Source organism: Bombina bombina, chromosome 3, assembly GCF_027579735.1.
Source record: "Bombina bombina isolate aBomBom1 chromosome 3, aBomBom1.pri, whole genome shotgun sequence".
NCBI classification, from domain to species: domain Eukaryota; kingdom Metazoa; phylum Chordata; class Amphibia; order Anura; family Bombinatoridae; genus Bombina; species Bombina bombina.
Window position 1 is genome coordinate 665,929,131 of NC_069501.1, and position 27,766 is coordinate 665,956,896.

At 35.2% G+C, this 27,766-nt stretch overlaps 1 protein-coding gene across 1 annotated transcript in view; it reads left to right on the plus strand.

Moving 5' to 3' along the window:
• Nucleotides 1-27,766, plus strand: part of SSC4D (scavenger receptor cysteine rich family member with 4 domains) — a 210,066-nt gene that overhangs the window by 54,591 nt on the left and 127,709 nt on the right. The window contains exons 3-4 of the mRNA XM_053705411.1: nt 10,813-10,884; nt 15,794-16,108. Coding sequence (XP_053561386.1) covers nt 10,813-10,884; nt 15,794-16,108 — 387 coding nt within the window. The remainder of the gene's footprint in view (nt 1-10,812; nt 10,885-15,793; nt 16,109-27,766) is intronic.

Here is a 27,766-nt window from a genome sequence, read left to right on the forward strand (position 1 = left end):
GATCCTTCCCATTCACTTACAGTCTATCTACAGCCTGTCAGGGCTTCAAAATGGCGGCAGCATAGTAGGCCCCAAAGTAGGATCGAGGTTTGCCGGCCACATCTAGAGTGCAGTCGTTGTGACTAAGCGGTACATGCTTCTCTGGGGAGTTTGACCTCAGACCATTTCTACATGGTCAGTGGAATAGCCCTAATATGTAGGTTTTTAGGAAGGTGAACATCAGAGCTCATCTATAGTGCGGCCATTCCTCCCGGGTGTCGGCTCCGCCCCCTCACTATTTATTTTTATAGAGTGATGTAAGCACACAGTAATACTAATATATTTGCTCTCTACTTGTAAGGGTAGATTTATTAAGCAGCGGATGCTGTATTCTACGCCCATTGTATGCCCGCTGCTCCTTAACTTCTCTGCCACCTTTTAGGTGGCGGACTGAAATTAGATGATTAACACCCCCTGCTTGCGGCTGACTGGCTGCCGGTGAGCAGGAGATGGGATTGCACAAGCATTTCACGTTAATCCCTACACGATCCTTCTCAAACAGCTCTCTTTCCTCCCTCACCCCCCACTGGTCACCCCCTTTTAGGTACTGTCAGACACTCTGCCAGTATGCAGTTTTAGACCTTTTTTTTTTTTTTTTTTTAAACATTTTTTTATTATTATTACTTTTTCAGTGTATGATTACCCCCTTACCTTCCAACTTTCCTAATCTCTCCCAAAAAGCTCTTTACCCCTAATTTATGCCATCTTAAATACTGGCAGCTGTCAGCCAGCACCCAGTTTTCTATAATTATTTCTTTTTTATTTAAGTGTAGCTGCCCCCCTCATTTACCCCACCTCCTCCTTCAAGATTGCTTCCCCTACCCTCCCTTACCCCTTTCCACTCTAGGACCCCCCACCTCTATTCCCCCTCCCTCCTTCACCCTCACTCCTGCTCTTAGCATTCATTTTTGCTGAAGTGTAGAAGTCCCATCTGTTCCCCCACCTCCCTCCCCCTCCAGCAATGGGCTGCCCACCTGCCTCCCTCCTAACCCTCCTACACCACCAACAATCGACACCACCGCTACCCGCTGCAGAGAGGGACACAGAGTGTCTCTCTCTTCATCGGTTACTCTGCAACTTTATTTCTGCACTGCCCCACTAACAGCAGAGAGAGGCCCAGGACAGCAGCATCATACAGGGTAGGGTGCTGGTCCTTAAGGACTTAACGTCCAGTGTTATACAAGGTACGTCACTAGTCATTAAGGGGTTAAAGTTTGACCAGTTAGGAGGAACAGTTTATTTAAAAAAAAGTTGTTTGTATTGAATCTAGAATATATATATATGTGTAAGAGCTATCAAATTGTGGAGCTCATTGCCTAAGGAGGTAGTGAATGTCAATATCTAAGGTTCATTTAAAAAAATGGCTTAGATAGATTTCCGGCTAGAAACAGAATTCAGGAATATGATTGCTTGTGTTAAATAGGTCACCTTTTTAATGGGACTAAGTTAAACTCAATTTGAGCTTTTATTGTAAATCAAGTAAGATCTGTATAAGTTGAACTCAATGGACTTCTGTCTTCTTTCAACATCATCTACAATGTTACTTTGTTATATTATTGAGGCTATCACAAGTGGGAAAATGGATATTTGTTTTTTCTAAAAATAAAAAGAGAAAACACAAATCTGGTCCCACTTAAAGCAACATGTCTTCTTTGCATAGCAACATCTCAGCTGTTAGCAAGTTATTTTGAATTTTCTAATTTGCCAATAGGAAATTTCAGAACAAGCCTAAACTGTACTCACAACATATTTACCCTAGACAAGGACATCATTTGTTATTTGTTTTAAAAAGATTGATATTTTCAGGCTTCCTATGACAAAGCTCATCCTTTTATAGCTTTAGGAAACTCTAAGAAAAATGCTTCTTTAGTTCGCTTGTCTAGTTCCATTTTCAAAACAGAATATTGAATATTTTCCTTTTTTTTCTGAGACTGGAAATAGGGGCATTTCAGCTGATTTTATGCTTAGAACAACTAAGCAGGTTTCTATTGGTCACTGTAGTACTCTTAGCAGTTGATTGGAGGAACATTATGTGACCCTCCCTTCTTGATAATATCCCAAGCAAAGCATGCTCAAGTAAGGTAACAGCCGGTCACAACAGTTTAGCAAATTGCACACAAAAAGGAAACTAAAACCATGTGTTTCTAGAGGTTATTATCTTTGCTCTTTGCCACTAAATCCCTGTATTTCAGTAAGATCTGTACCTCAAAGTTTTATCATTTAAAGATTATACTGTCCTATCAAATACACTTATCAATCATTTTGATACTGGTTACAAACAGATAGATCCAAGGGTCATATTTCTGCACCCACAATGAATTGCAATTGGCACAAACGTCAGTCAGGAAGAGTACAGGGAAAACTTGCATGAGCTCACTCTGTTAATAAAACTGTTGTGAATTAGGGATATTCTTCAGGTCAACATTACATAAGAATAAAGTAGTATATAAAATAATTATGGTGCCTACAGCATCTATCATTTACAAGTGGCACACTTATAGTAGGGCTGTGATAATTGAAATTTCCCATATTCGGCTAAATTACGAGATTTGTGGTACGGCTTTTAACGCTGAAAAATTGGCCATTACGCTGGAATGGCCAGGAACGCATATTACGAGTCGCAGCGGAATAGCTATAGTGCAAGCATTTTAGCCTGTAACGCAACGTCCATTCTGCACTCAAAAAAATTACGTTTGAGTATTTTCCATAGTGCCGTATTACAGGTTGTGCGGTCCGGCTAAAATGCTTGCGTTATAGCCTATACCGACACGATCCATACCGACATCTGAGACCAGTAGTTATGGATTTTGCAAAATAAAAATGTTTCACAAAACTCAGAACTAAACTGTTACAAAGTACACTAACACCCATAAACTACCTGCTAACCCCTAAACCACCCACATTGTGATTATTAAATAAACCTATTAACCCCTAATCCACCGCCCATCAACATCGCCGACACTGATAAAAGTTGTTTGTTAATCCCTAATCCGCCTCTCCCCGACATCGCAGACACCTAAATAAACCTATTAACTACTAAACCACCGGGCCCCCACATCACCAACACTATAATAAAGTATTAACCCCTAAACCTCCTATCTACTAAACTAAACCTATTAACCCCTAAACTACCACCCCCACATCGCAAAACACTAAATAAAACTATTAACCCCTAAACCTAATACCTCCCTAACTTTAAATTAAAATTACAATATAAATTAACCTAACATAACTATTCTAATAAAAGAAAAAAAAATACTACTGATCAAAAACCTAAATTTAAAATGTAAAAAAACACTATGAAAAAAAATCAAAAAAATCTAAAATTACAAAAAATAATAAACACTAAATTACAAAAAAGAAAAAACTCTAAGATTGCAAAAAATAATAAACAAAATTATCAAAAATAAAAACAATTACACCTAATCTAATAGCCCTATAAAAATAAAAAAGCCCCCGCCAAAATAAAAACATCCCCTAACCTACAATAGACTACCAATAGCCCTTAAAAGGGCCTTTTGTAGGGCATTACCCTAAGTTAAACAGCTCTTTTACCTTAAAAAAATTACTAAGTCTAAATTACTAAACAAAACTAACTCTAAAAAATCCTAAAATACCCATTGCCTCTAAAGAGCCATTTGTATGGGCATTGCCCTTAAAAGGACATTTAGCTCATTTACAATTGCCCAAAGCCCTAATCTAAAAAACAGAACCACCCAAAAAAAATAATCTAACACTAACCCCATAAAATCTACTCACGTTTCCTGTAGTCCGGACATCCATCTTCATCCAGGCGGCGAGAAGTCTTCATCTGGGCGGCGACACCTTTATCCATCTTGGGGACCTCTTCTATCTTCATCCCAGCGGCGTGGAGCAGAGCTATCCTGGAACACATCCTGCGCGGAGCATCCTCTTCATATGGTCACTGCCGTACACTGAAGTAGCCGTTTCAAAATGACTTACCTTGTATTCCTATTGGCTGATTTGATTCTTCAAATTTAAATCAGCCAATAGGATGAGAGCTTTTGAAATCCTATTGGCTGTTCAAAACAGCCAATAGGATGAGAGCTACTGAAATCCTATTGGCTGATTTGAACAGCCAAATAAGGAGGATTTTCAGTAACTCTTAATGGCAGCGCTATGAAGAGTGATATAACGCAATTTTTTTGGTGTTAGTTTCGCACCCTGTTTAGCACAAAACTCGTAATCTAGGTGTATGTGAATTAGGTAGAAAACACTACATAGGCATTTTCTTACCATTTATACTAAAGTGCCTATTTAAATTAGAAGTTAAGAAAAATTTTCCATGAATAATGCAGACAAAAGGAAGTGTTGAATTTGGAATCTTATCATTCCTTTCAGTGTATATAAAATTAAAGCAGCAAATGAGAAGATTCCAAAAGATAATGCTTTGCATAGTGCTATAACTGAAGAACAGGGCACAACTATATTGGCAACTTATTTTAATATATCTACTGTAAGTAAATAAAACTGCAGGTTACAGAGACTGGTTTTGCTCAAATTAGTATGAAAGGGAATCAGATGAACAGTCTTATAGATACATCTGTAGACAGAGGGGCCCATTTATCAAGCTCTGGAGCTTGAGGGCCCGTGTTTCTGGCGAGCTGAAACAGCAGTTATGAAGCAGCGGTCTAAAGATCGCTGCTCCATAACCTTTCCGCCTGCTCTGGGCATGCGGACAGAGATTGCTGCAATTCAACCCGATCGAGTACGATCGGGTTGATTGACACCCCCTGATGGCGGCCGATTGGCCGCAAATCTGCAGGGGGGCGGCGTTGCACCAGCAGCTCACAAGAGCTGCTGGTGCAATGCTGAATACGGAGAGCGTATTGCTGTCTGCATTCAGCGAGGTCTGGCGGGCCTGATCTGCACTGTTCAGTTAAAATTTGGCTTCTGTTCCTTTATGAAATTAGCTAGGGTTGTGCTACTAACATGTGCTGGTTCATTGTCTTGCTCTTAAAGGGACAGTCTAGTCAAAATTGAATTTTCATGATTCATGTAGGGCATGTCATTTTAAACAACTTTCTAATTTACTTTCATCATCAAATTTGCTTTGTTCTCTTGGTATTCTTAGTTGAAAGCTAAACCTAGGTAGGCTCATATGCTAATTTCTAGGCCCTTGAAGGCCGCCTTTTATCTGAATGCATTTGACAGTTTTTCATAGTTAGAGGATGTTAGTTCATGTGTTCCATATAGATAACATTATAGTCATGCCCGTGGAGTTACGTATGAGAGGACACTAATTGGCTAAAATGCAAATCTGTCAAAAGAACTGAAATTAAGGGGCAGTCTGCAGAGGATTAGATACAAGGTAATCACAAAGGTAAAAAGTATGTTACTATAACCGTGTTGGTTGTGCAAAACTAGGGAATGGGTAATAAAGGGATTATCTATCTTTTTAAACAATAAAAAAATATCTGGAGTAAACTGTCCCTTTAATATATTGTTATTTCCAGTCAAAAACAGATTAGCAAAGCATAAAATTTCAATAAGTTATTTATCAGTGTCATAATTGGAGTGCATAACAACCGTGATTTAAATTGAATTTTAAAAAATGGTTCAACGATAGGATTATACCATGAATTATAGCACCTGAATAAAAATTAAGCTGCAACACTTTAACCCCTTGGCGACCGAGGACGTGTCAGGCATGTCCTACAAAAAAATACAGTTAAGGACCAAGGACATGCATGGCACGTCCTCTGGGGTTTCAAGCACGTGATCGCTTCCAGATGCTTTCAGGGTATTGTACTCTGTGGCCCCTCTGCATCGGCCAGCGTTGGTGCCGATCGTTGGTGGCGTGGGAGGCATCGGAGGGAGGCAGGTGGGCGGCACATCGCTGGGGGAGGTGGGAGGGGGCGGGAGGGTGTGTGAAAGGGGCGGGAGGGGGCATGCGGGGCGGGTGGGGACCGCTACACTACAGAAAGTCTGCACTTTAGTGCAATATGAAGGAGGGAGAGGGGGATATTTTACATTTAGTGCCATATAAAGTTACTTGGGAGGGGGTAAGGAAATGAGGGGGGCAGCTACACTACAGAAAAAAACAAATATATGGCAAAATGGGTACTGGCAGACAGCTGCCAGTACCTAACATGGCGGATAATAGGTAAAGGGGGAGGGTTAGAGAGCTATTTGGGGGGATCAGGGAGGTTGGGAGGTAAAGGGGGATAGTACCCCTCAGAAAATATATATTTAAAAAAAAATCTTGTTTTTTTTATTTACTGGCAGACTTTCTGCAAGTACTTAAGATGGGGGTGGGGAGGGAAGAGAGCTGTTCTAGGTGGTTAGGGAGGGATCAGAGGTGGGATGTGTCTGGTGGGAGGTTGATCTCTACACTAAAGCTAAAATTAACCCTACCAGCTCCCTAATTAACCCCTTCCTTGCTGGGCATAATAAAAGTGAGGTGCACAGCGGCCTTCTAATTACCAAAAAGCAATGCCAAAGCCATATATGCCTGCTATTTCTGAACAAAGGGGATCCCAGAGAAGTATTTACAACCATTTGTGCCATAATTGTACAAGCTGTTTGTAAATAATTTTAGTGTGAAACCTAAAGTTTGTCAAAAAGATAACAAGTTTTTAATTTGATCGCATTTGGCGGAGAAATGGTGGCATGAAATATACCAAAATGGGCCTAAATCAATACTTTGGGTTGTCTACTAAAATATACATATATATATATATATCAGTGTTACAATGTGACTATTGCTGCTAATTTTAAAAAAAAAAAATAGTTTGGGAATAGCAAAGTGCTACTTGTACTTAATGCCCTATAACTTGCAAAAAAAGCAAAGAACATATAAACATTGGGAATTTCTAAACTCAGAACAAAATTTAGTAACTATTTAGCATGGGTGTTTTTTGGTGGTTGTAGATATGTAACAGATTTTGAGGGTCAAAGTTAGAAAAAGTGTGTTTGTTTTCCATTTTTTTATCATGTTTTATAAAACAATTTATAGTAAATGATAAGATATGATGAAAATAATGGTATCTTTAGGAAGTCCATTTAATGGCAAGAAAAAAACGCTATAGCCCTGGTCCTTAACGGTAAGAAAATTGAAAGTGCTTGTTGCAAGTAGTCAAATGCTCTCATTTAGGCAACAATATCAACTTTACATAACCCTTATTAATCTTTAAATTACTATAGCCAAGACTATGGCTTACGCTATAGTTAATAAAAGCAGGCAATAATAAATCCATCTAGTCAGTTATGTAGAATCTCACAATGTCTGTTAGTATTGTAAGTCCCAAATAAAATGCAATATAATCAAATAAGAAAGTTAACCAATAAGAAGCATTACCACAAAAAAAAATAAAAAATCTTTACATATTTAGAGCTTAAAGGGACACTGTACCCAAATTTTTTGTTTCACAATTCAGATTGAGCATGACATTTTAAGCAACTTTCTAATTTAATCCTTTTATCAAATGTTCTTCATTCTCTTGGTATCTTTATTTGAAATAAAAAAATGTAAGTTTAGATGCAGGCCCATTTTTGTTGAACAACCTGGGTTGTCCTTGCTGATTGGTGGATAAATTCATTCACCAATAAAAAAAATGCTGTCCAGAGTACTGAACCCAAAACAAGCTTAGATGTCTTATTTTTCAAATAAAGATAGCAAGAGAACAAAGAAAAATTGATAATAGGAGTAAATTAGAAAGTTGCTTAAAATTACATGTTCTTTCTGAATTACAAAAGAAAATTTTTGGGTACAGTGTCCCTTTAACATCTCTGGCAGAAACCTTAACATCTTAAAGGGACAGTATACACCAATTTTCATATAACTGCATGTAATAAACACTACTATAAATAATAATATGCACAGATACTGATATAAAAATCCAGAATAAAACGTACTTGAACCTCCCAGTTTAACTCTGTTGAAAATGTTAGCTGGAACACCCACTAAAAGGGATTGTATAGCAAAAAAAAAAAAAAACTGACATTCCCCCTTCCTCTGCATATGAAAAGACTCTTTACACAAACAGGAGCAAGCTGGAGGAGGTATACATCAGTGTACTTCTAAAATGTTGGGGCTTGGATAGTCTGAAAAACAGAGCAATGTTATTTAAAAATAATCAAAACTATAAAATTAAAATTAAACAAAAAGCTGTATGGGCTATATAAATGGATCATCTACAAAACATTTATGCAAAGAAAAATCTAGTGTATAATGTCCCTTTAAATAAACCCTCCTTAAATACAAGACTTTCCTACAATCTGCTTTTTTAACTGTGTACATTGGAACTTCCAAATGTATGAATTTTTAAACTTAATAATACAGATAGATTATATCTAACATTGAGTATTTAGCACCATTAGGTTATATATATAGGACAGAACTATAGCCAGTGGTATTTCCTGGGAAGAACTAGGGCACCCATATGCATTACCCTGACATACCCAAACCTCAGAGTTACTGCCTGCATATATCAGATATGTCCTTTTTATACATTATCATTTCTCTATGCAAAGAAAGAAAAAGAGGAAAAGATGGGAGAATTATTTTAAAAAATTAAGGTAGGAATATGTAGTAGATAATGAGCTCCTTTACCACCACTGCATTCTTTATATTTAGTTTTGTTGTCAACATTTGCCTGTTAAGGGCTAGATTACAAGTGCAGCACAAACGTTTGCTCCCAAGCGATAAGGGGTACTTATGTTTTTATGTATTTATATGTGTATATGTGTATTTGCAGACATATATACACATATAAACACATAAATACATATGTATACATATATAAGAGCCATGTGTACTTAAGTAAATGAAAACATGTAAAATCATATTTATTCAATATTCATATTTAAAGGGACAGTCAAGTCCAAAAAAACTTTCATGATTCAGATAGGGCATGTAATTTTAAACAACTTTCCAATTTACTTTTATCACCCATTTTGCTTTGTTCTCTTGGTATTCTTAGTTGAAAGCTAAACCTAGGAGGTTCACATGCTAATTTCTTAGACCTTGAAGGCCGCCTCTAATCTAAATGCATTTTGATAGTTTTTCACCACCAGAGGGCATTAGTTCATGTGTTTCATATAGATAACATTGAGCTCATGCACGTGAATGTACCATCTAGACAGCTCTGATTGGCTAAAATGCAAGTCTGTCAAAAGAACTGAAATAAGGAGGCAGTCTGCTGAGGCTTAGATACAAAGTAATTACAGAGGCAAAACGTGTATAATTATAACTGTGTTAGTTATGCAAAACTGGGGATTTGGTAATTAAGGGATTATCTATCTTTTAAAACAACAAAAATTCTGGTGTTGACTGTCCCTTTAATAAAGGTTTTAACTATATATTTACTGTAAATAGTTCACATTCCAATGTTCTGCACATATCAGATCATGTTCTATGTATATATAAATAGATATTCCTATATATCTGTATTTATCTATACCTATATATAATAATCCCACGAGTATCTGCACTCTCACTGCCTGGTAGTCAACGACCATTAGTCAGGATTACATTTCAGTAGTAAAACATATAGACTGCACTCACTGGATTTGTGAAAAAATAGATATATTTTGCTATATCATATTGACGTTTCGAGATCCACAGACCCCTTCCTGTGTCTGTGGATCCCAAAATGTCACTATGGTATAACAAAATAAATTTTAAAAAATTACAAATCCAGTGAGTGCAGTCTATGGTGCCGATTTAATAAGTGTCCGCCCGATATCTCTGAATGCTGACAGCATACGCTGTCTGTATTTAACATTGCACAAGCAGTTCTGTTGAACTGCTTGTGCAATGCCACCCCCTGCAGATTCGGGGCCAATCGGCCGCTAGCAGGGGGTGTCAATCAACCCAATCATATACGATTGGGCGGATTAATGTCCTCAGGAGGTGGACGAGTTAAGACCGCTGCTTGTTAACTCCTGTTTCCGAGGAGCCTTAAAGCTCTCGAGGAAACGGCTGCAGAAGGCAGCATTCGGCCGATAATAAATCGACCACTATATGTTTTACTATATATAATATATATATATATATATATATATATATATATATATATATATATATAGAGAGAGAGAGAGAGAGAGAGAGAGAGATTTATATTGTATCAATATACCATCATATATATATATATATATATATATATATATATATATAAAGAGAGCAATAGGTCCAGCACAAGTAACAGTTCAGAGTTGATTAGCAAAGTGCACGGTAGCCAGAGAAATATAGAAATATGTATTTATGAATAAAAAAAAACCATATTCTGCTATGTGCAGAACATTGGAATGTGAAATATTCATATTTTCATGTCGGGTTAGTGCAAATGAGAATTGCATTTGGGTTTGCGCGGTGTTTGACTCCTATGGGGGAATACCTGAACGTGCACGCAATATTCTTGCTTTGAATTTTTTAGCTCATTGGTTACTGCGAGAGCAAAAACAGTTTAACTTTAAATATTAGCGCAACCCAACGAGCACAAAATGCTTGCTTCTAGCGCAGTTAACGCTCAAGCAGAAGCGTTAATTTGCACTTTACTTGTAATCTAGCCCTAACTTTGATTGTCTACAAACACTCCTGCTTGCAGCTAAAGCATGACACCTCACTCTCCAACCTTCCTCCAACATCTATATGACAGTAATTTTGAGATGTGATGCAACTTCTGCAGGATGTGATGACAAACAGAAACCAGCTTGTGGTTGGTCTGTACTGGTGTTGAAAAAAATATGGGGATTAGGCAATTAATTTAATTTTCTATATTTTTTTTTAATGCAATTTCTTATTTTTAGAATTTTTACCAACACCAGCAAATAAGGCACATTCATCAAAAGCAGCTTCAGCTTCCTTACAAAATGGATTAAGTAAGTATTTTCAAAGTATTTTATTTGATCACCAATTTACCTACCAATATGTTGTCCCATATATATATATATATATATATATATATATATATATATATATATATATATATACATATATATATATATATATATATATATATATATATATATATATACATATACTTGAGACAAAAATTGTTAAGGTTAAAGGGAAAGCCAAAATTAAACTTTCATGGTTCTGTTAGAGCGTGCAAAAAGCAAAACAAAACACAAACAAACAAAAATAAACATTTCCAATTTACTTCTTTTATCAAAATTACTTTGTTCCCTTGGTATTCCTTGTTCAAATGCATACCTATGTATGCTCTGAAGCACATTTTATGGCAGCAGTCATACAATATTTGTATCAATGTCAATCACTTATGCAAACAATACAGCCAAATAGAACACAACAATGTATATCATTGTTACAAACACTGCTGCCCTATAGTTCCCAAGACAAGTAAATGTTCCTAAGCGTACTTAGATACGCTCTTCTACAAATAATACAAATAGATCGAAATACATTAAATAATAGAAGTAAATTAGATTTTTTTTTTAATTGTGTGATCTGTCTGAATCATGAAAGTTTAGTTTTCACTTTCATGTATCTTTAATACTGTTTATAACAGCATTTAGTAGCTTACAAGGCATTGCTGAATCATTTAAAACTTCTTGTTACTGGAAAAATTATGTATGGTGTGTTTCCAAGCATATATTTCTGGGAATATTTTGGAGCCCACTGTCTCTTAAAAAAATAATCCTTGATTTTTTTCAAAATAATGTATAACAAAAAATTACACAGGTAAATGTTGATCAAAAAGGAGGGCTGTGTTGTACAACAATACAATAGAGTGTTACAAATATATTTATTAAGTTGTTTATTTTTATGTCCAGACAAGTCATGTTTTGCTACATAAATACTACACATGGAACCATTCCTCTGCAGCAAGGGATTTTGGTTAAGGTCATGGAAATAAAAGTCACTATATAGCTTTTTGCACACTTGTATCTATTGTTATAATTTTAAATCTGCTTTAAATACTATTTAAAATGGATATGGAAATAAATAAGTATGCAACTAAGAACACATTTGCATAAAGGTATCCTGAATTCCTTGCTGTAGTGAAAACAATATGTGAGAGTTTTTGTGGAAAACAGGTCTCCTCTGCTGTTTGGTTTGTAGTTAAATTGCACAAGGGACCTATTTGTTCTTTCCTATTTACAGTAGGTAATTTTCAGTATGTGTATGTACACTGTGACATTTAGGGGTTATTTATGGTTAAACTGACCAGTAGCAGCCATCTATCTCACTGCACCACTTATAAATTACGGCTAAGGAAGGAAGGTTGTAACCTTGTTTGGGTGACAACTTTGACTTATAGAAGGAGTGTAGTATGCTCAAACAGGCCATGACAATATTGTTACAAATCTATGTAGCTTAACATAGCATCATTTATTTATATATGTTACGAATAAAGTAAGAAATACGGGTAATCCTAGGATTACCCGGGCAAAACCGACATTACCCCAGAGGCTGTGGGTTAAGCCCAATGTCCTGTAATTCCCCCATCTACACTATTTCTTTTGCATCCACCTGGGGGGTTCAAGAAAGGCGCCCCACCAATCCTCTGACATTTACCCCAAGTGAACCTTGGGGAAGGAGGTTTACAAGGGTGGCTTGGCCTCTCTTGAACCCCTCAGACGGAGGCAAAAAATATAGTGAAGATGGGGGAATTACAGTGCATGCTATATATGTTTGATGCAGTGACTCCGGGGGGATTTATGATCATATATTGGGCTTTACCCAAAGCCGCTTGGGTAATGTCCGTTTTACCTGGGTAAACCTAGGATTACCCAATATCTGACTTTACCCATAACATTACATAAACTAATATAAAATGTGTGCATGGGGCACATACACAGGTGTATGTGTGTAGTTTGTACTTCATGGCTAGATTACAAGTGGAGTGTAAAAATTCAAGCTGTATGGATTGCTTATAGCACTAACACTAAATCCATGCTACTTATATTTTTCTGCTTATATTACAAGTAGCTGGTTATTTTGCTCCCTTTGATAACTCTGAGAGCCCTATTCATTGCACTAGTGCCACCAAAGTTGTTGCACTGACATATTAACTTACAAAGGCACAAAACGTAATCAAATACTTAAAGGGACACTCAAGTCAAAATTAAAAATTCATGATTTCCCTTTGAAACCCCTGTGCTGTTAACCATTAAACCACCACAATCCCCACTGCAACCACCACAATCCTACAACCCCCATGCTATTAACCTCTAAACTGTCACAACTTCCCCTGCAAAAAACAACAACATTATTAACCCCTAACCAACAATAACCCAGTCACAACTCACACATTATTAACCCCCTAATTTATAACCCCTGAAAATCCCTAACCTAAGTTCTCCTAAGTTACCAATAAAAATTACATAAAATAAAAACTTACTAAAAATAAAAAAACATTAGTGAAAAATATACCAAAAACTAAAGCCCACCTAAAAAATCCCTATCCTAAAATTAAAGGCCTGCTAAAAAAGAATTATACCAATTCTACATACTGTTTAAAGTCTTCTGTATGGTGCCTGGCTACAAATTAGTCCACAACAATCCAGTGCTATGCGTTATCCTCTCCCTTGGCTCTTCTTCTTCGTGTACTCAATATTTTTTTGCTGTTTTATAGAGATGTTCTGGCAGTTATTTTATTTGATATTTTGTAAAATATTTTTTTAACATGAGGGGGGACTTTAGTGTTAGGATAGGCTTTTTATGGGGGCTTAACTTTTTCATAGAGTTTTTTAAGGGGCATTTATTTTTAACTGCTTTAGTTTTAGGATAGGAATTTTTAGAGGAGCTTTTCTTTATTTTTTAGAGCACTTTAGTTTTGGGTTAGTGTTTTGGGAGAGCTTTTCTTTTATTATGGGGCTTAGGTTTTAGTATAGATTTTTTTAGGGTGCTTAAGATTTTTGGATAAAGGTTTTGGGGGCATTAATTTTTAGGACATTTTTTACCAATTATTTTTTTATTTTATTTAATTTTTGGTATTTTAGATTATATTGGGGGGTCATTTGTTATGGGGTTAATTGTGTAGGGGGTTTATGTTGGGTTGTGATGGTCTTTGGGTTAAATGTATGGGGGGGTTTGTGATGGGGTTGTGGCAGTTATGGGGTTAATAGTATATAGGGGTTTATTGCAATGGAGGTTGTAGCAGTTTAGAGGTTAATAGTGTAGGAGACTTTATGTGATAGGGTATTGGTAGGTAGGGGGTTAGTGCATTGTGGGGTTTGGGAAGTGTAGTGATTTTTATATTAGGGTTAGTGCTGATGTGGTTGTTACCATTCGTTGTAATGCAATACTTCAAGTTGATTACTGCATGCATTGGAGATGCAATGCTCAACTAGTATTATTAATGTAAGTATGACCAACACATTGATTAGTCCTTCCCATTATAAATATGCAATATATCATCTTTAATATCAAATCAAGCACCATTGATTGCGCAAGGCCAAGCACAAAATAACACACCGCGCACAATCAGTAACACTCCAGTTATAATTTAGCTCTCTTTAATATTCTGAGGCATATATTCTGCAATAAAAATATAACCATTGTGTGGTCTTGTTACGAAAGTTATATATGCAATATGCTTCTGCACTGTACTCTATTGTCAACATAGCCTTTGTGTTTTAAAAGACTCACTTTATACTTCACACCTTATCCATGTTCCTATTTGGTATTGAGTTATTTTTTTTGTTGTAGAACAATATGAGATGCCTTACTAAAACCCAGACCAGGAATCTGCCTGCATCAAAACAAACATTATGCTTATCTGAAATACTTGCTATTCAGAAAATTCTTGCTGATTTATATCTTCCTTTCACTGTTTTCCTTATGAGGCAACTATACTAGCTTTTACACTTTAAACAACGTAAAACTCTAGAAATGTGGTGGGGCTATTTTGCTCCAGCAAATACACATATATACACTTAAAAAAATAATTTAAAAAAGCATTTCTATGTATGTATTTAATAATCAGCTTTTCTCTGTCTTTTGCCATTATTTGAAAATATTTTGCAGCCATGTATTTAGTTATTTTTTTGTGTGAGAGAATAGAAATATTTTACCAAACTGCACATCAGTTTAAAGGTACAGTTAAGTCAAAATTTTATGTTCATAGTTCAGATGTCATTTTTCACAACTTTCCAATTTACTTATATTAATACATTTACTTTATTGTCATGGCATCCTTTGTTGAAGAGTAAAGTTAGGTAACCCAGGAGCTTAGTAGTGTTCACATTTCTTTAGAGGTCTATGATAACAGTATTTGCAACTATGTATAACATTTCTATTAACATTGTTGCAGATGGATGAAAATACATGCACACTTCTGAGCTTATTCAGAATTATTATTTGATAAAGTATACCAAGATAACTAAGGACAAGCAATGCTTGAAGTCAATTGGATCATTGTCTAAAAAGTCATACTTTGTCCAATTATTTTAAGTTTAATTTTAACTTTACTTGCTCTTTAATTAAAAACAAATTAGTGCAAGAGCAAATAATCAGTTAAAAACAATGATTTTGCTTATGGCTAGAACATAGTTTAATCCAATCTAAAATGATTTAATATCTTCAGATTCTGTGCATTGCAAGCAGTTTCATCAAATCTTCTTATCTTTGAGAATTTCAATATAATGTAAATTCATGGAATGTAAAGAAAAACAATATTAAAATGAAATAAAAACATATGAGCACATAAGCATTATTTTATCTCACAAACATGTTAACATCAGAACTAAATGGTATTTTAAATAAGATCCAGAACCTTGAATTTGTGCTCACATTGAATCTAGTCTATGTTTTAATTTTCAGGAGATGGCAGTATCAGACTGGTAAATGGAGCAGACTCTTGCCAAGGAAGAGTGGAAATATTATACAAAGAGAACTGGGGTACAGTGTGTGACGATGACTGGGGAATGAGCGATGCAAACGTTGTATGCAGACAGATTGGCTGTGGAGAAGCCATAGACTACAAAAGCAATGCTTACTTTGGCTATGGCACTGGCCTCATCTTACTGGATAATGTGAATTGTGATGGATCGGAGCTGCACCTCTCAGCATGCTACAGCCTTGGCTGGGGAATTCATAATTGTGGCCACCATGAAGATGCTGGGATCATATGCACCAGTAAGTACATTATTATTATATTTAATTCTATCATTATAATATACAAATGATGCTAATGATGATTATGCTAATCAATGAATAACAGATATATAAAATAAAACAAGTTTGGCTGCCTTACAAACGCACTAATAGTCAGTCAATTCTGTTTGCTCAGGTTAATGGGCACGGTTCCCACTATTAGCAGGGCTTAAAGGGACAGTAAAGTCAACATTTTTCATTCATGATTCAGATAGAGCATGCGATTTTAACAACTTTCCACTTTACTTCTGCTATCAGATGTGCCTAGTTCTCTTGGTATCTTTTATTGAAGAGTACAACTAGGTAGGCTAAAAAGAGCTCAGGAGTGTGCACGTGTCTTTGGTACTCTATGGCAGAAGTGTTTTGCAACATTATATAACAAAGCTACAAATAATGTTGCAAAACACTTCTGCCATAGAGTACTAAAGACACATGCACACTCCTGAGCTCGTATGAGCCTACCTAGTTTTACTCTTCAATAAAAGATACCAAGAAAACAAAGATAATTTGATACCGAAGTAAATTGGAAAATTGTTTATAATTGCATGCTCTATCTGAATCATAAAATAAATGTTTTGACTTTATTGTCCCTTTAATTACAGAAACTAAGATAATCTTACAGTGAATTCCTGATTAATTTGGAATTTCTGAATAGGAAAGATAATGCATGTGATATGCTTTGCCTGGATGTACATGAGGCTATATTTATACTTTATTAAAGGGACAGACGTGTATATGGTAGGTTTGTTAGTGGCGCCGAAGGCTGACTTTGACAAATAAAAATATTCTAAGGTGCAAATGTGTGAAACAACTTATTGGTGACTTTCTAGTATTCTATTGTTATAGAAGTGTGCTATTGTCTAACTTTTTAATGAAGGAATTGATGGTGAAATACATATAATTGACCCGAATAATCAAATGGGACTATGAATACAATGAAACAAAGGAATTTATTAAAAAATGGATACTATCCAATAACAGCGAATATATAAAATATCAACATTTAACTATACGCTTCCACAAAAATTACAATAAAATGTGACACCGGTGTCTATAAAAATTGGTATATACTAACGAAAATATTAAAACACATGTACAAGCATTATACTTAATAATATAACTGTATATACTGCCTGAAAATCTCAATTATAAAATCGTATGCAAAGGATTGATACAGAGAAACATTTGTAGCGACTCTTTGGTCAGGTATTAGACAGTGTTTCAAATGTCCTTTAAATCTGTGCCGTGCAATATGGACATAGATTAACTGAATAGTCCAGAATGATCCTAAATGGATGTACAGTTCTTTGATGTAAAATTGTTAAAGATACTTTAAGCACATTAGCGTTATTATAACTTAAGAGCTTGCTGGTTGTACTCACTTATTTTTCGGCTTAAGAGCTTGCTGGTTGTACTCACTTAGTTTTCGGCGTCCTCGCCCGAATTGTGTGCTTGTTCCGTAGGAGTTGCCAGCCAATAGCTCTGATCCAATCAGTGTCGTATGATGAGAGTGTGCGCACTTATTCAAATTTGAAGACTGTCGGTTTCTTCTGCCAAATACTCCTACCGCTTCAGTATGTGCAAATTGTAGCACATTCCAAGAATAGGTTATGGGATTAAAGTATATTAGTTTTATGTCTGGTATGTTCTCCTACCGCTTCAGTTCGTACAGTAATTTAGGCACAATACTGAATAGGTTATGGGAGATAATTCTTTGTGAAAAGTCCTCAATCCAGGAGCTGTGTAGTTTGAACGTCTATGCGTTTCAGCTAATGAAAGCCTTTATCAAGATGGTTCATGTTCTACCGCTCCTTCAATTTATATGCTGATTTTAACCCTTTGTGTGCTTTAATAAAGATTTATTGTCATATTGCTTCTATTGCTTAATTATTAAGTCATTTTACTATGTTGAACAGTATAGAAATAATATTAGTAATACAAATAATAAAAATAAAATATGTATTAACATTGTCCCATATGAGGAATTCTGCCACGTATGTAGTCACCACATGAAATCGATTTTGGGATGAATATCAATTTGGACTTAACTATGCCAACTATTGGAAATGAAATAAATCGGATATATTTGATTTATATGAATCAGATATACTGTGTTATATTACCAATATCACTCAAAGTTTCAATAGATATGCAAATGAATTTCAGAAGAAAAATATATTTAGAGACAATTCTATATCGAGAATTAGGTTTACTGTTTCTTATTCTATAAGAGGTTTTGCATATTTATTTTGAAGTTCGTATTTCGAAAAATAGAAAAAATTGAAGAACATTAAAATGGGACATTAGGTAATGCATTGATTCAGTGACTGTGTTTGCTGTCATTTAGCCTCACACTATAATAACAACACTCACTCATATATTATTATTTGGTTTGCATTCTAAATTAAATTATCTATAATTTTAAATGATGAATATATGACATTTGTACTATTTCTAGGTATTAATTGAAAAAATAGTTCTAATGTTTGTACTTTGAGATATTTTACTCATGTCTAATCAAATTTATTCTTTTTAATATATAAGGGGTTCTATATATTTGGGAGTGTTATAATTCATTTATTGTTGTTACTTATAAAAAAAATTAAAATGAAATTAAGGTGTAATTCACTATTCAGGCCCCTAGGGGCCAATGTACCAAAATTGTAGATTAACTCTGCTTCTTGTCTCACTAACCTTTCTTCCATATTCCCTTGTCTACCATCAGATTCTATGTTTTTAATCCCCCAGTATTTGAAATCCTCCAATTTACCTAGATGTACTTCTGAAAAATGTCTGTACAGATTTGTGTCTTTTCTCATATGTTCAATTCCAAGTAGATGTTCCCTTATACAATCTCTGAACTTTCTACTTGTTTGTCCGAAATATTTTAGATTACAACTACATTGTATTAAATAAATTATATTTGTGTCTGAGCATCTTATTATACCATTGATTTTCAAAAGTTTACCTGTTTTATCTGATTTTATATTTTTTAATTTAGTACTGTATTTATAGGATTTACACTGTTGACAAGGGAAAAAACCTTCAATTGGATTGCCTTCAAGATCTTTAATATTTTTGTTAAAAGTTGTTTTTTTCTTTTTGTACTCACTTGGGGCAAGTATACTTTTAAAATGTTTTGCTTTTTTATAGATGAATTTGGGATTTCTCCCTAGTGTGTGCCCAATAATTGGATCTTTTAATAATAATGGCCAGTGTTTTTTGACTATTTTTTCGAAGGATTTATGTTGTTCTGAATATGTGGCTATTATTGGAATTTCTAAGGTCTGTTCAATGTTTCCTTGTATATTTTCTTCTTTTGTTGTTTTATTTAGCAGGGTATTTCTATCTACTTTTTTAACCATTTCAGCTATTTCTTCGATTTTTTTCCCCATTATAACCTTTTTGTTTAAATCTGTTAATTAAATTTTTTGACTGTTGATCAAAATCATCATTATCTGTACAGTTTTTTTTTAACTCTAAGCAATTGACCTTTGGGTATGTTATTCTTCCATCTTATATTATGGCAACTGTTTGAATCCACATAGTTATTTGAATCTACTTTTTTAAAATAGGTTCTGGTTTTTATTTCATCATTAATTATTTCTACTTCAATGTCTAAGAAATTAATTTTCTTCCTGCTTGATTCTGAAGTGAATGATAGGCCATAATTGTTAGTATTAAGATCTTCTAAGAAAAGATTCAATAGTTCAGAATCCCCTTTCCAAATTAAAAACAAATCATCTATGTAGCGCCTATAGAGCACAAGATTCGCACCCCATGAACCATTTTCAAAGAAATCTTTTTCAAAATGTCCCATGAATAAATTTGCATAACTGGGTGCGAATCTTGTGCCCATGGCTGTTCCTTGTATTTGTAAGAAATATTTTTCATCAAATTTAAAATAATTTTTATTGAGAATAAACTCTATACAGTCCAATATAATTTTTTGTTGTGTGTGAGGCAGTTCTAGATCCAATTGTAAATAATATTCAACTGCTGCAAGTCCCAAATTATGTTGTATACTCGTATATAATGAACTTGCATCACAAGTGACTAATAAGTAATCATTTGCCCATTCAATAGTTTTCAGTATATTTAGAAATTGCGTTGAGTCTGCTAGATAAGAGGGTAGGTCTTTGACATATTTTTGAAGAAAATGATCAATATAGTTTGATAGATTGGAGGTTATTTAATCTATACCTGAGATTATTGGACGTCCTGGTGGACATTGTAAATCTTTATGAATTTTCGGTATAAAATAAAAAATCAGTGTTCTAAAATTTTTAATTAACACAAAATTAAATTCTGAATCATTCAGCAATCCAATGGAATGTGCTTTTTTGAGTAATTCTTGTATTTGAGAAAAGTATGTATCACCTGGGTCATTTTTTATTTTTTTGTATGTTTTTGGGTCTTCAAGTATTCTATTGGCTTCCTCAAGATAATAATTTTTACTCATTATCACAATCCCTTCACCTTTATCTGCCTGTTTTATTACTATATCATCTCTTCTTTGTAGAGCTCTTAAAATATCTTTTTCTTTTAATGTTAGGTTCCAATTTATACTTTTCTTTCTTTCTTTGGACTGATCAAATGGGTCAATATCTTGTTTCACTAATTGCTCAAATGTTTGAATAAAGCTTTTGCCTGGATGTACATGATGCTATCCTTATACTTTATTAAAGGGACAGTCTAGTCAAGAATAAACTTTCATAATTTAGATAGAGCATGTAATTTTAAACAACTTTCCAATTTACTATAATACATTTTCTTTTATTCTCTTGGTATTCTTAGTTGAAAGCTAAACCTAGGTAGGCTCATATGCTAATTTCTAAGCTTTTGAAGGCCACCTCTTATCTGAATGCATTTTGACAGTTATTCACAAATAGAGGACATTAGTTCATGTGTGCCCTATAGATAACATTGTGCTCACACCCGTGGAGTTACCTAGGAGTCAGCACTGATTGGCTAAAATGCAAGCCTGTCAAAAGCACTGCAATAAGGGGGCATCTGCAGGGGCTTAGATACAATGTAATCACAGAGGTGAAAAGTATATTACTATAACAGTTTTGGTTATGCAAACCTGGGAAATGGGTAATAAAAGGATTATCTATCTTTTTAAGCAATAACAATTATGGTGTAGACTGTCGATTTAAGCTTACAATTCAGACTTAGAGGCCTATTTATTAAAGGTCTGTCAGACCTGATCCAACAGTGTGGATCAGGTCCGATAGACCTCGCTGAATGCAGAGAGCAATACGCTCTCTGTATTCAGCATTGCACCCGTAGCTCTTGTGAACTGCTGGTGCAACGCCGCCCCCTGCAGATCCGCAGCCAATCGGCCACCAGCAGGGGGGTGTCAATCAACCTGATCATACTCGATCGGGTTGAATTGTGCCAATTTCTGTCCGCCTCCTCAGAGCAGGCGGACAGGTTATAGAGCAGCGACCTTTAGACCGCTGCTCCATAACTTGTGTTTCTGGTGAGTCTGAAGGCTCGCCAGAAACACAAGGCGTCAAGCTCCATATGGAGCTTGATAGATATGCCCCTTACTATAGACAGATTGAAAGGAAAATTTGTCAAGATAGCAAGTGGACAAGTTGTCAAGTAGACAACATGTCTGCCTGCAATTGTCACTTGCGATGCAACATTGAGTGGTAAAATGTTACATTGCACAAGAGCTCTCTTGTGCAAATCCCCCCCTGTTCTCACGCAATTAGGTTGTCAATCACCCCGAACAAACAAGTATTGGGGTGATTTATCTCACCACCTCTGAAGTGACAGAGAGAATAAAGAAGCAGCTTAAGCTTCTTAAATTTGTGGTTGTACCTCAAAGCCTCAAATGTTGCAAATGTAGCTTAAAGGGACATTCCGATCATAATTGAAATGCACATAGATGAATTGCATCTTTGAAAAGAAAGGCAGAAATGTGTCTAGCAAACATTATCACTGTTTTAGTGTTAGCATATTTCTCTGCATGAGCATGTGAAGCATAGCTAGATATTCTCAGTGCACAAGCATTTTAAATACTGTAGATGCTCAAAGCACAAGTGGGGCTTGTATCATGTCAGTAATTTACAAATTGAGTCATTACCAGATGGTAAAAGTACCTTAGGCTCTATGAGCATGTACTGTGTTTAAAATGCTCAGTACATACATAAATACACTTTTAAATCAGCTATAGCTTTTACGCATTTGACCGTAAAATTATGCATTTGACCGTAATTCTTATTGCCTGTCTTTCCCCTTTTTGATCGCCTATGCTGTGTGTATGCTTTATGCTGTGATGGAACAATAAAACACGGCATTTCTACAACCTCTGAGTGAAGGACTTTCTTTCTTACATCCGTGTTAACTACTGTGTGCTTTGATTGCTGTTGTTGCTATAGCTTTTACTAGAAGGATTTTTGCTAATTTGTGTATATTACAAAAATGCTTCTATTCAAAACTGAAATGCATCCATGTGGATTCCAATTTTGGCTGGAATGTCCCTTTAATATGTCTCCCCTAAATGTCTCTTTTTGTTCTTATCTGCTTTCAAATTATGTTTATGCTTCTATTGGCACAAAGGGATTAAATTATTACACAGTGTTTACTAATGCAGGTGTAAGATCTAAAAGCAATGTGTGTATTACTGGCTAAAAAGAGGATAGATCTGCGTGTGTATATGTGTTTTTCCACTGACAGCTAAGAGACGTCCCATCACTACTGTTTGTTACTTCTCTGTGTTACTGGCACATTGGGAGTAAAATTGCTCTTTATTTCTTACTGGCAGCCAAGAGTGGGGGTTAAATCACTGCTGTATGTGCATTACTGGCAGCCATTGGTGCCAAATTACTGTGCTGTGTGTATTAATAAAACCAATGACTGCTTGGTTGTTGTAATATATATGGAGTGGTTAATGCATGGTGGGATTTTTATGAAGGAGCTATTGAGTGTAGGGCTGAAGCATTTTTGGACTAACATCTCATAGTACTAGACCAGATGTTTAGACTTTCTTTCTTCCTTAGATATAATGCAACACTTAACACTTTGAGTTTAATTATATATTTAGATTTTCAAAAAAGCCAGAGTTAAAAAAAGATATAAGTTGAATAAGTGAGTGGTACAATGGACAATGAATACTGTAACATTAATTTGAAAGAAATGGACAAGAGCAGGGGGCACTTCCTAAGTGTAGCACATACCCTAATTTCCTATGATATGTACATGTGCATTTATGACTTAACATGTGTACTATATGCAGCAGGTACATATACACTATTTGCAGAAATTTTGGTTAGACTGTCATCTGAACACATTTTTATACCAACCTAATATTAAAATTATATATTTTCATATAAGATGTTGGTGTAAAAAGTATCACTATCCTTATACCCCCACACTGTCCCACTTTTCGTGGGACAGTCCCAATTTTCAGGGTCTGTCCCACTGTCCTGGGAAGATTAACATCTTTCCGGCATTGCCCAATGCATTCATAGGGCTCATTTCCATTGAGCCATTAAAAATGGAGCCGTAAGCTACCGAAGTTGCTGGCAGCTAAAAGTAATTTACGACTCTATTTTAGTACCAGGTTTTCATTGAAAAGGATAGCGCATTGCTTGCTGTCGTCCTTTTCATGTAGGTGTAATTTAATGTTGTGTTAACGCTTCCACCCGATGGCGGATTTCTTGAAAATCAGTAGGTTACTATAGTAACCCAACCTTACACTACACTTGATCGCATACAAGTGCAACGCGTATATTTTACCAGTCGCCTGCTGTAAAAATAAAAGCAAACACCTAATGCATGCGCAATATCTACATCTCAACCGCCACCCCCACCGAAATAACTAATAAATGTATTAACCCCTAATCCGCCAACCCCCATAACGCAAAGTATCTATCAAAGTTAAGGGGGTGTTAGGTTAGGGGGCTTTGTGATTAGATTAGTTATTTGCATTGTGGGGGGGATGGCGGATTAGGGGTTAATAGTTTAAATAGGTAGATTGTGCTATGTGGGGGTGGCCGATTAGGGGTTAATAGTTTAAATAGGTAGATTACAATGTCATTGAATGGCGGACTAGGGGTTAATAGTTTAAATAGGTACTTTGCGATGTGGGTGAATGGTGGACTAGGGGATAATAGTTTAAATAGGTATATTGCGATGTGGGGGAATGGCGGTTTAAAGGTTAATACATTTTATTGTTAGTTGCGATGTGGGGGGATGGCGGTTTACTGGTTAATGCATTTATTATAAGTTGCAATGTGGGGGAATGACGGATAGAGAGGTTTTGATGTGTTAGTTTATTTTTGGAAGGCGGGTTAGATTTCAATGGGAAAAAGGTCTCAAAAAGCACCTTTTTCCTATTTTGTTAATGTATCGTCAGCCTCCGACAGTGTATTAATGGTTTGCATGGTTATTGGAAACTTGGTATTATTTATAGATTAGTGGCTTCTGATAATTTCTATGGGACACAAAAAAATTTGTTGCCGTAATTGAGTTATAACGTTGGAAGCAGTCAGTTAACGATTTTGCTTCCGACAGCATATTTAATGGTTTGCGTAAACCTAATTACGGCTCAATAAAAATGAGCCCATGGTCGTCACATGACCACATGCTACCAATACACAGTCAGTGGTTTTTGGTGCATGTGACTGCATGTGCTGTGTTGACTCATCTTTGAGCTCAGGCATGAGAATGCAGCGACCGTGCCGCTGTGTTGTCTTGAGGACTAACTTGGAAGTTCTGACAAGTTACCCCAGGAGCCACACTGTGTCTACTTACTAGTGGAGTGTGGCAGTGTGCTGTGAGTCAGGACGGTGGTCAGGACTACCTGCTAAACCTCAGTAGTATCATGTACACACATAAGAAAAACACTGTACAAAAAAAAGAAAAAGTAGCAGCTTTAATTTGTTATGAATATTCCTTTTGCTGTCAGTTAAAACTTTTGCTTTAAACAAAGTCTGCACACATAGGGTTGCCACCCAGTTGGTATTTTACCTACACGACCGGTATTTTTAAGGTTCATGTCAATGTAGAAAATAAAGAATAAATATTTAATGAAAGCCCCTGTCAAAGTGAAACTTCTTCTGAGTGTGATGAATACTTGTTATAAACAAATGATCATTAAAAATCAGTACTATCACCTTTAGTTTTTGAGTTAAGCTGTTTAATTATTTATTCAAATTTATTTCAATTAGCATAGCCGGTATTTTCTTCCAAGAAAGGTGGCAACCCTATGCACAAATTACCGGTTGCAGATTGGGGAAGGAAGCTTGGTGTGGTTACCTAGGCAACCAGAAAGCGTCCCCTAGTAACAAAAGTCAGTTATCAGAGTGCTTATACTTTTTTTTTTTTTTAAACTTAAAGGGACATAAAAAAAACTAATTTTTTTTCTTTCATGATTTAGAAAGAATATGCAATTTTAAATAACTTTCTTATTTACTTCTATTATCTAATTTGCCTTATTCTCTTGATATCCTTTGCTGAAAAGCATATCTAAATAGGCTCAGTAGCTGCTGATTGGTGGCTGCACATAGATGCCTAGTGTGATAGGCTCATCCATGTGCATTTCTATTTCTTCAACAAAGGATATCTAAAGAATGAAACAAATGAGATAATAGAAGTAAATTGGAATGTTGTTTAAAATTGTATTCTCTACCTGAATCATGACAGAAATGTTTTGGATTTAGTGTCCCTTTAATGTGTGTTATGTTCTGCCAATTGTTAAGCCCACTCCCCAGACCCCATCCCTGCTCATGCCCAGCGCATATCACACTTTTGCTCGGAGGGGGGGGGGAGGGGGTCCCTCTTTTGGATTTTGAAATGTTGGGAGGTATGTATAATGTAATATTATAAAATGTGCATCTTAATTAACAAACTAATGAAATGACTCAAATTATCAGCAGGTTTTTTAACAATTATACATTATTCTTTTATTTTGTTATGCATTTTAATTAAGTTTACTTTGTTTTTAAAGGTCATAACCATTTACAAAGAGATCAGAAATGAGAACACATTTTGTAGATTATAAATGTAATGTAAATTGCTAAGGTTCATGCCTTATCTTCTATTTTATGCAACATAGGATATAAAGTCAAATGTCATGCTCTTCTAAAAGAAATCTTCCAAAAGGAAATATTTTCCAGCAGTCTAATAAAATGCTGGCTCAATATATCTACTGGGACCCAATATTTCTTGACATTATCAGGCTGTAAACATAGATTTCTCTAGAGATCTTTGATCTGTGCTTTCTATGAGATCATTTTATACATCCTTGTCTCATGAGTAATCTGTTAAATACCCTTCATTTACCAACATTTTTTTTTTAAATGCTATCTATAATCCACTGCCTTATAAAATAAAATTACTAGCATTTTGCAGATTCAATTTATCTCTTTTATAATGTGTTGCAGTTTTTTTTTAAAGGAAAAGTTGTAGGTTTTATAACACATTTTCAGCAGTATAAACTGACTGATAAATGGTGAGTGTCAAGTGTATCCATCATCTTCCAGTCCTAGCTCCAACTAAATTTGTGTCCTGGCAACCCACTTGTCTACAGGTGTTCAGTATTAAATCAGACACTATGGTATTTCAATATGCGGTAAAATATTTGTAAGGTAGACTCATAAATATCCTTTTTGTTTATACCTTCCATGGAATGCTGTGATGGACACTGGTGACGCACGTGTATTGTATTTCATTCAACTGTGTTTTCAGTATGTTTCATAAGTTGTTATGGTTATAATGATTGTTTTCCTGATTGTCAAGTGAAATATCATATATTGGGCACTCAATGCAACTGTACATGTCAAACCCAAGAGCAGAGAAGACCTCAGCCGATAGAGGACTAGATAACAAAAGTTACTTCAAAAAATCTACAAAAACAATCAATGTGATATATAAAACAGAACAGCTAAGAATAATACTCACATGGATTCAAAAAGACACAAAACAAACAGTGTCTTTAGTCAGGCTGAGGGTTATTTGTTCCACAAGCTGCTCCCCTCCAGCAACTGCTACAGCAAAATACAGGAAAAAAGTGGGTGCTTGTAAAATTATTTATTACAATGTAGCATAAAGCATAATAAGTGAACCAGACTGTATATTTTTGAAAAAGCTTTGAAACAATTGTAAAATAATATTATCAACATGTTTTTCAGCTAGCAAGTTCCATTTCATCAGGCTCAAAGAACTATACAAACACACACACACACACACATATATATATATATATACATATCCAAGTAATCTAAATGCAAAAACAATGCACCAATCACCAAACTGAGTGAAAATTCTAAACTTATTAGCTTATTAGTAATTGATAAAATACTATTTTTAATCATTGAATTAGCCACTAATAGCTATACCCAAAGATGAACAACCTTGTGAGAACAACACAAGATAAGTTTAAAATTATATATCAAGAGCAAAATACAAGTAGGTCCACCTAACTCTATAACATCATAGGAATAGAAGAGTAATAAAAATAACCAGTTTAATAAAATTACCTATAAATAGAATTACTACCTAAAACAATTATGACCCTGATCTAAGCATTACCCACTCACAGGAAAAACTGTACGTTAAGCATACATAAATTACTACATAATGCGGGACTATCAAAGAACTTGTGAAAATCTTATAGAAAATCAA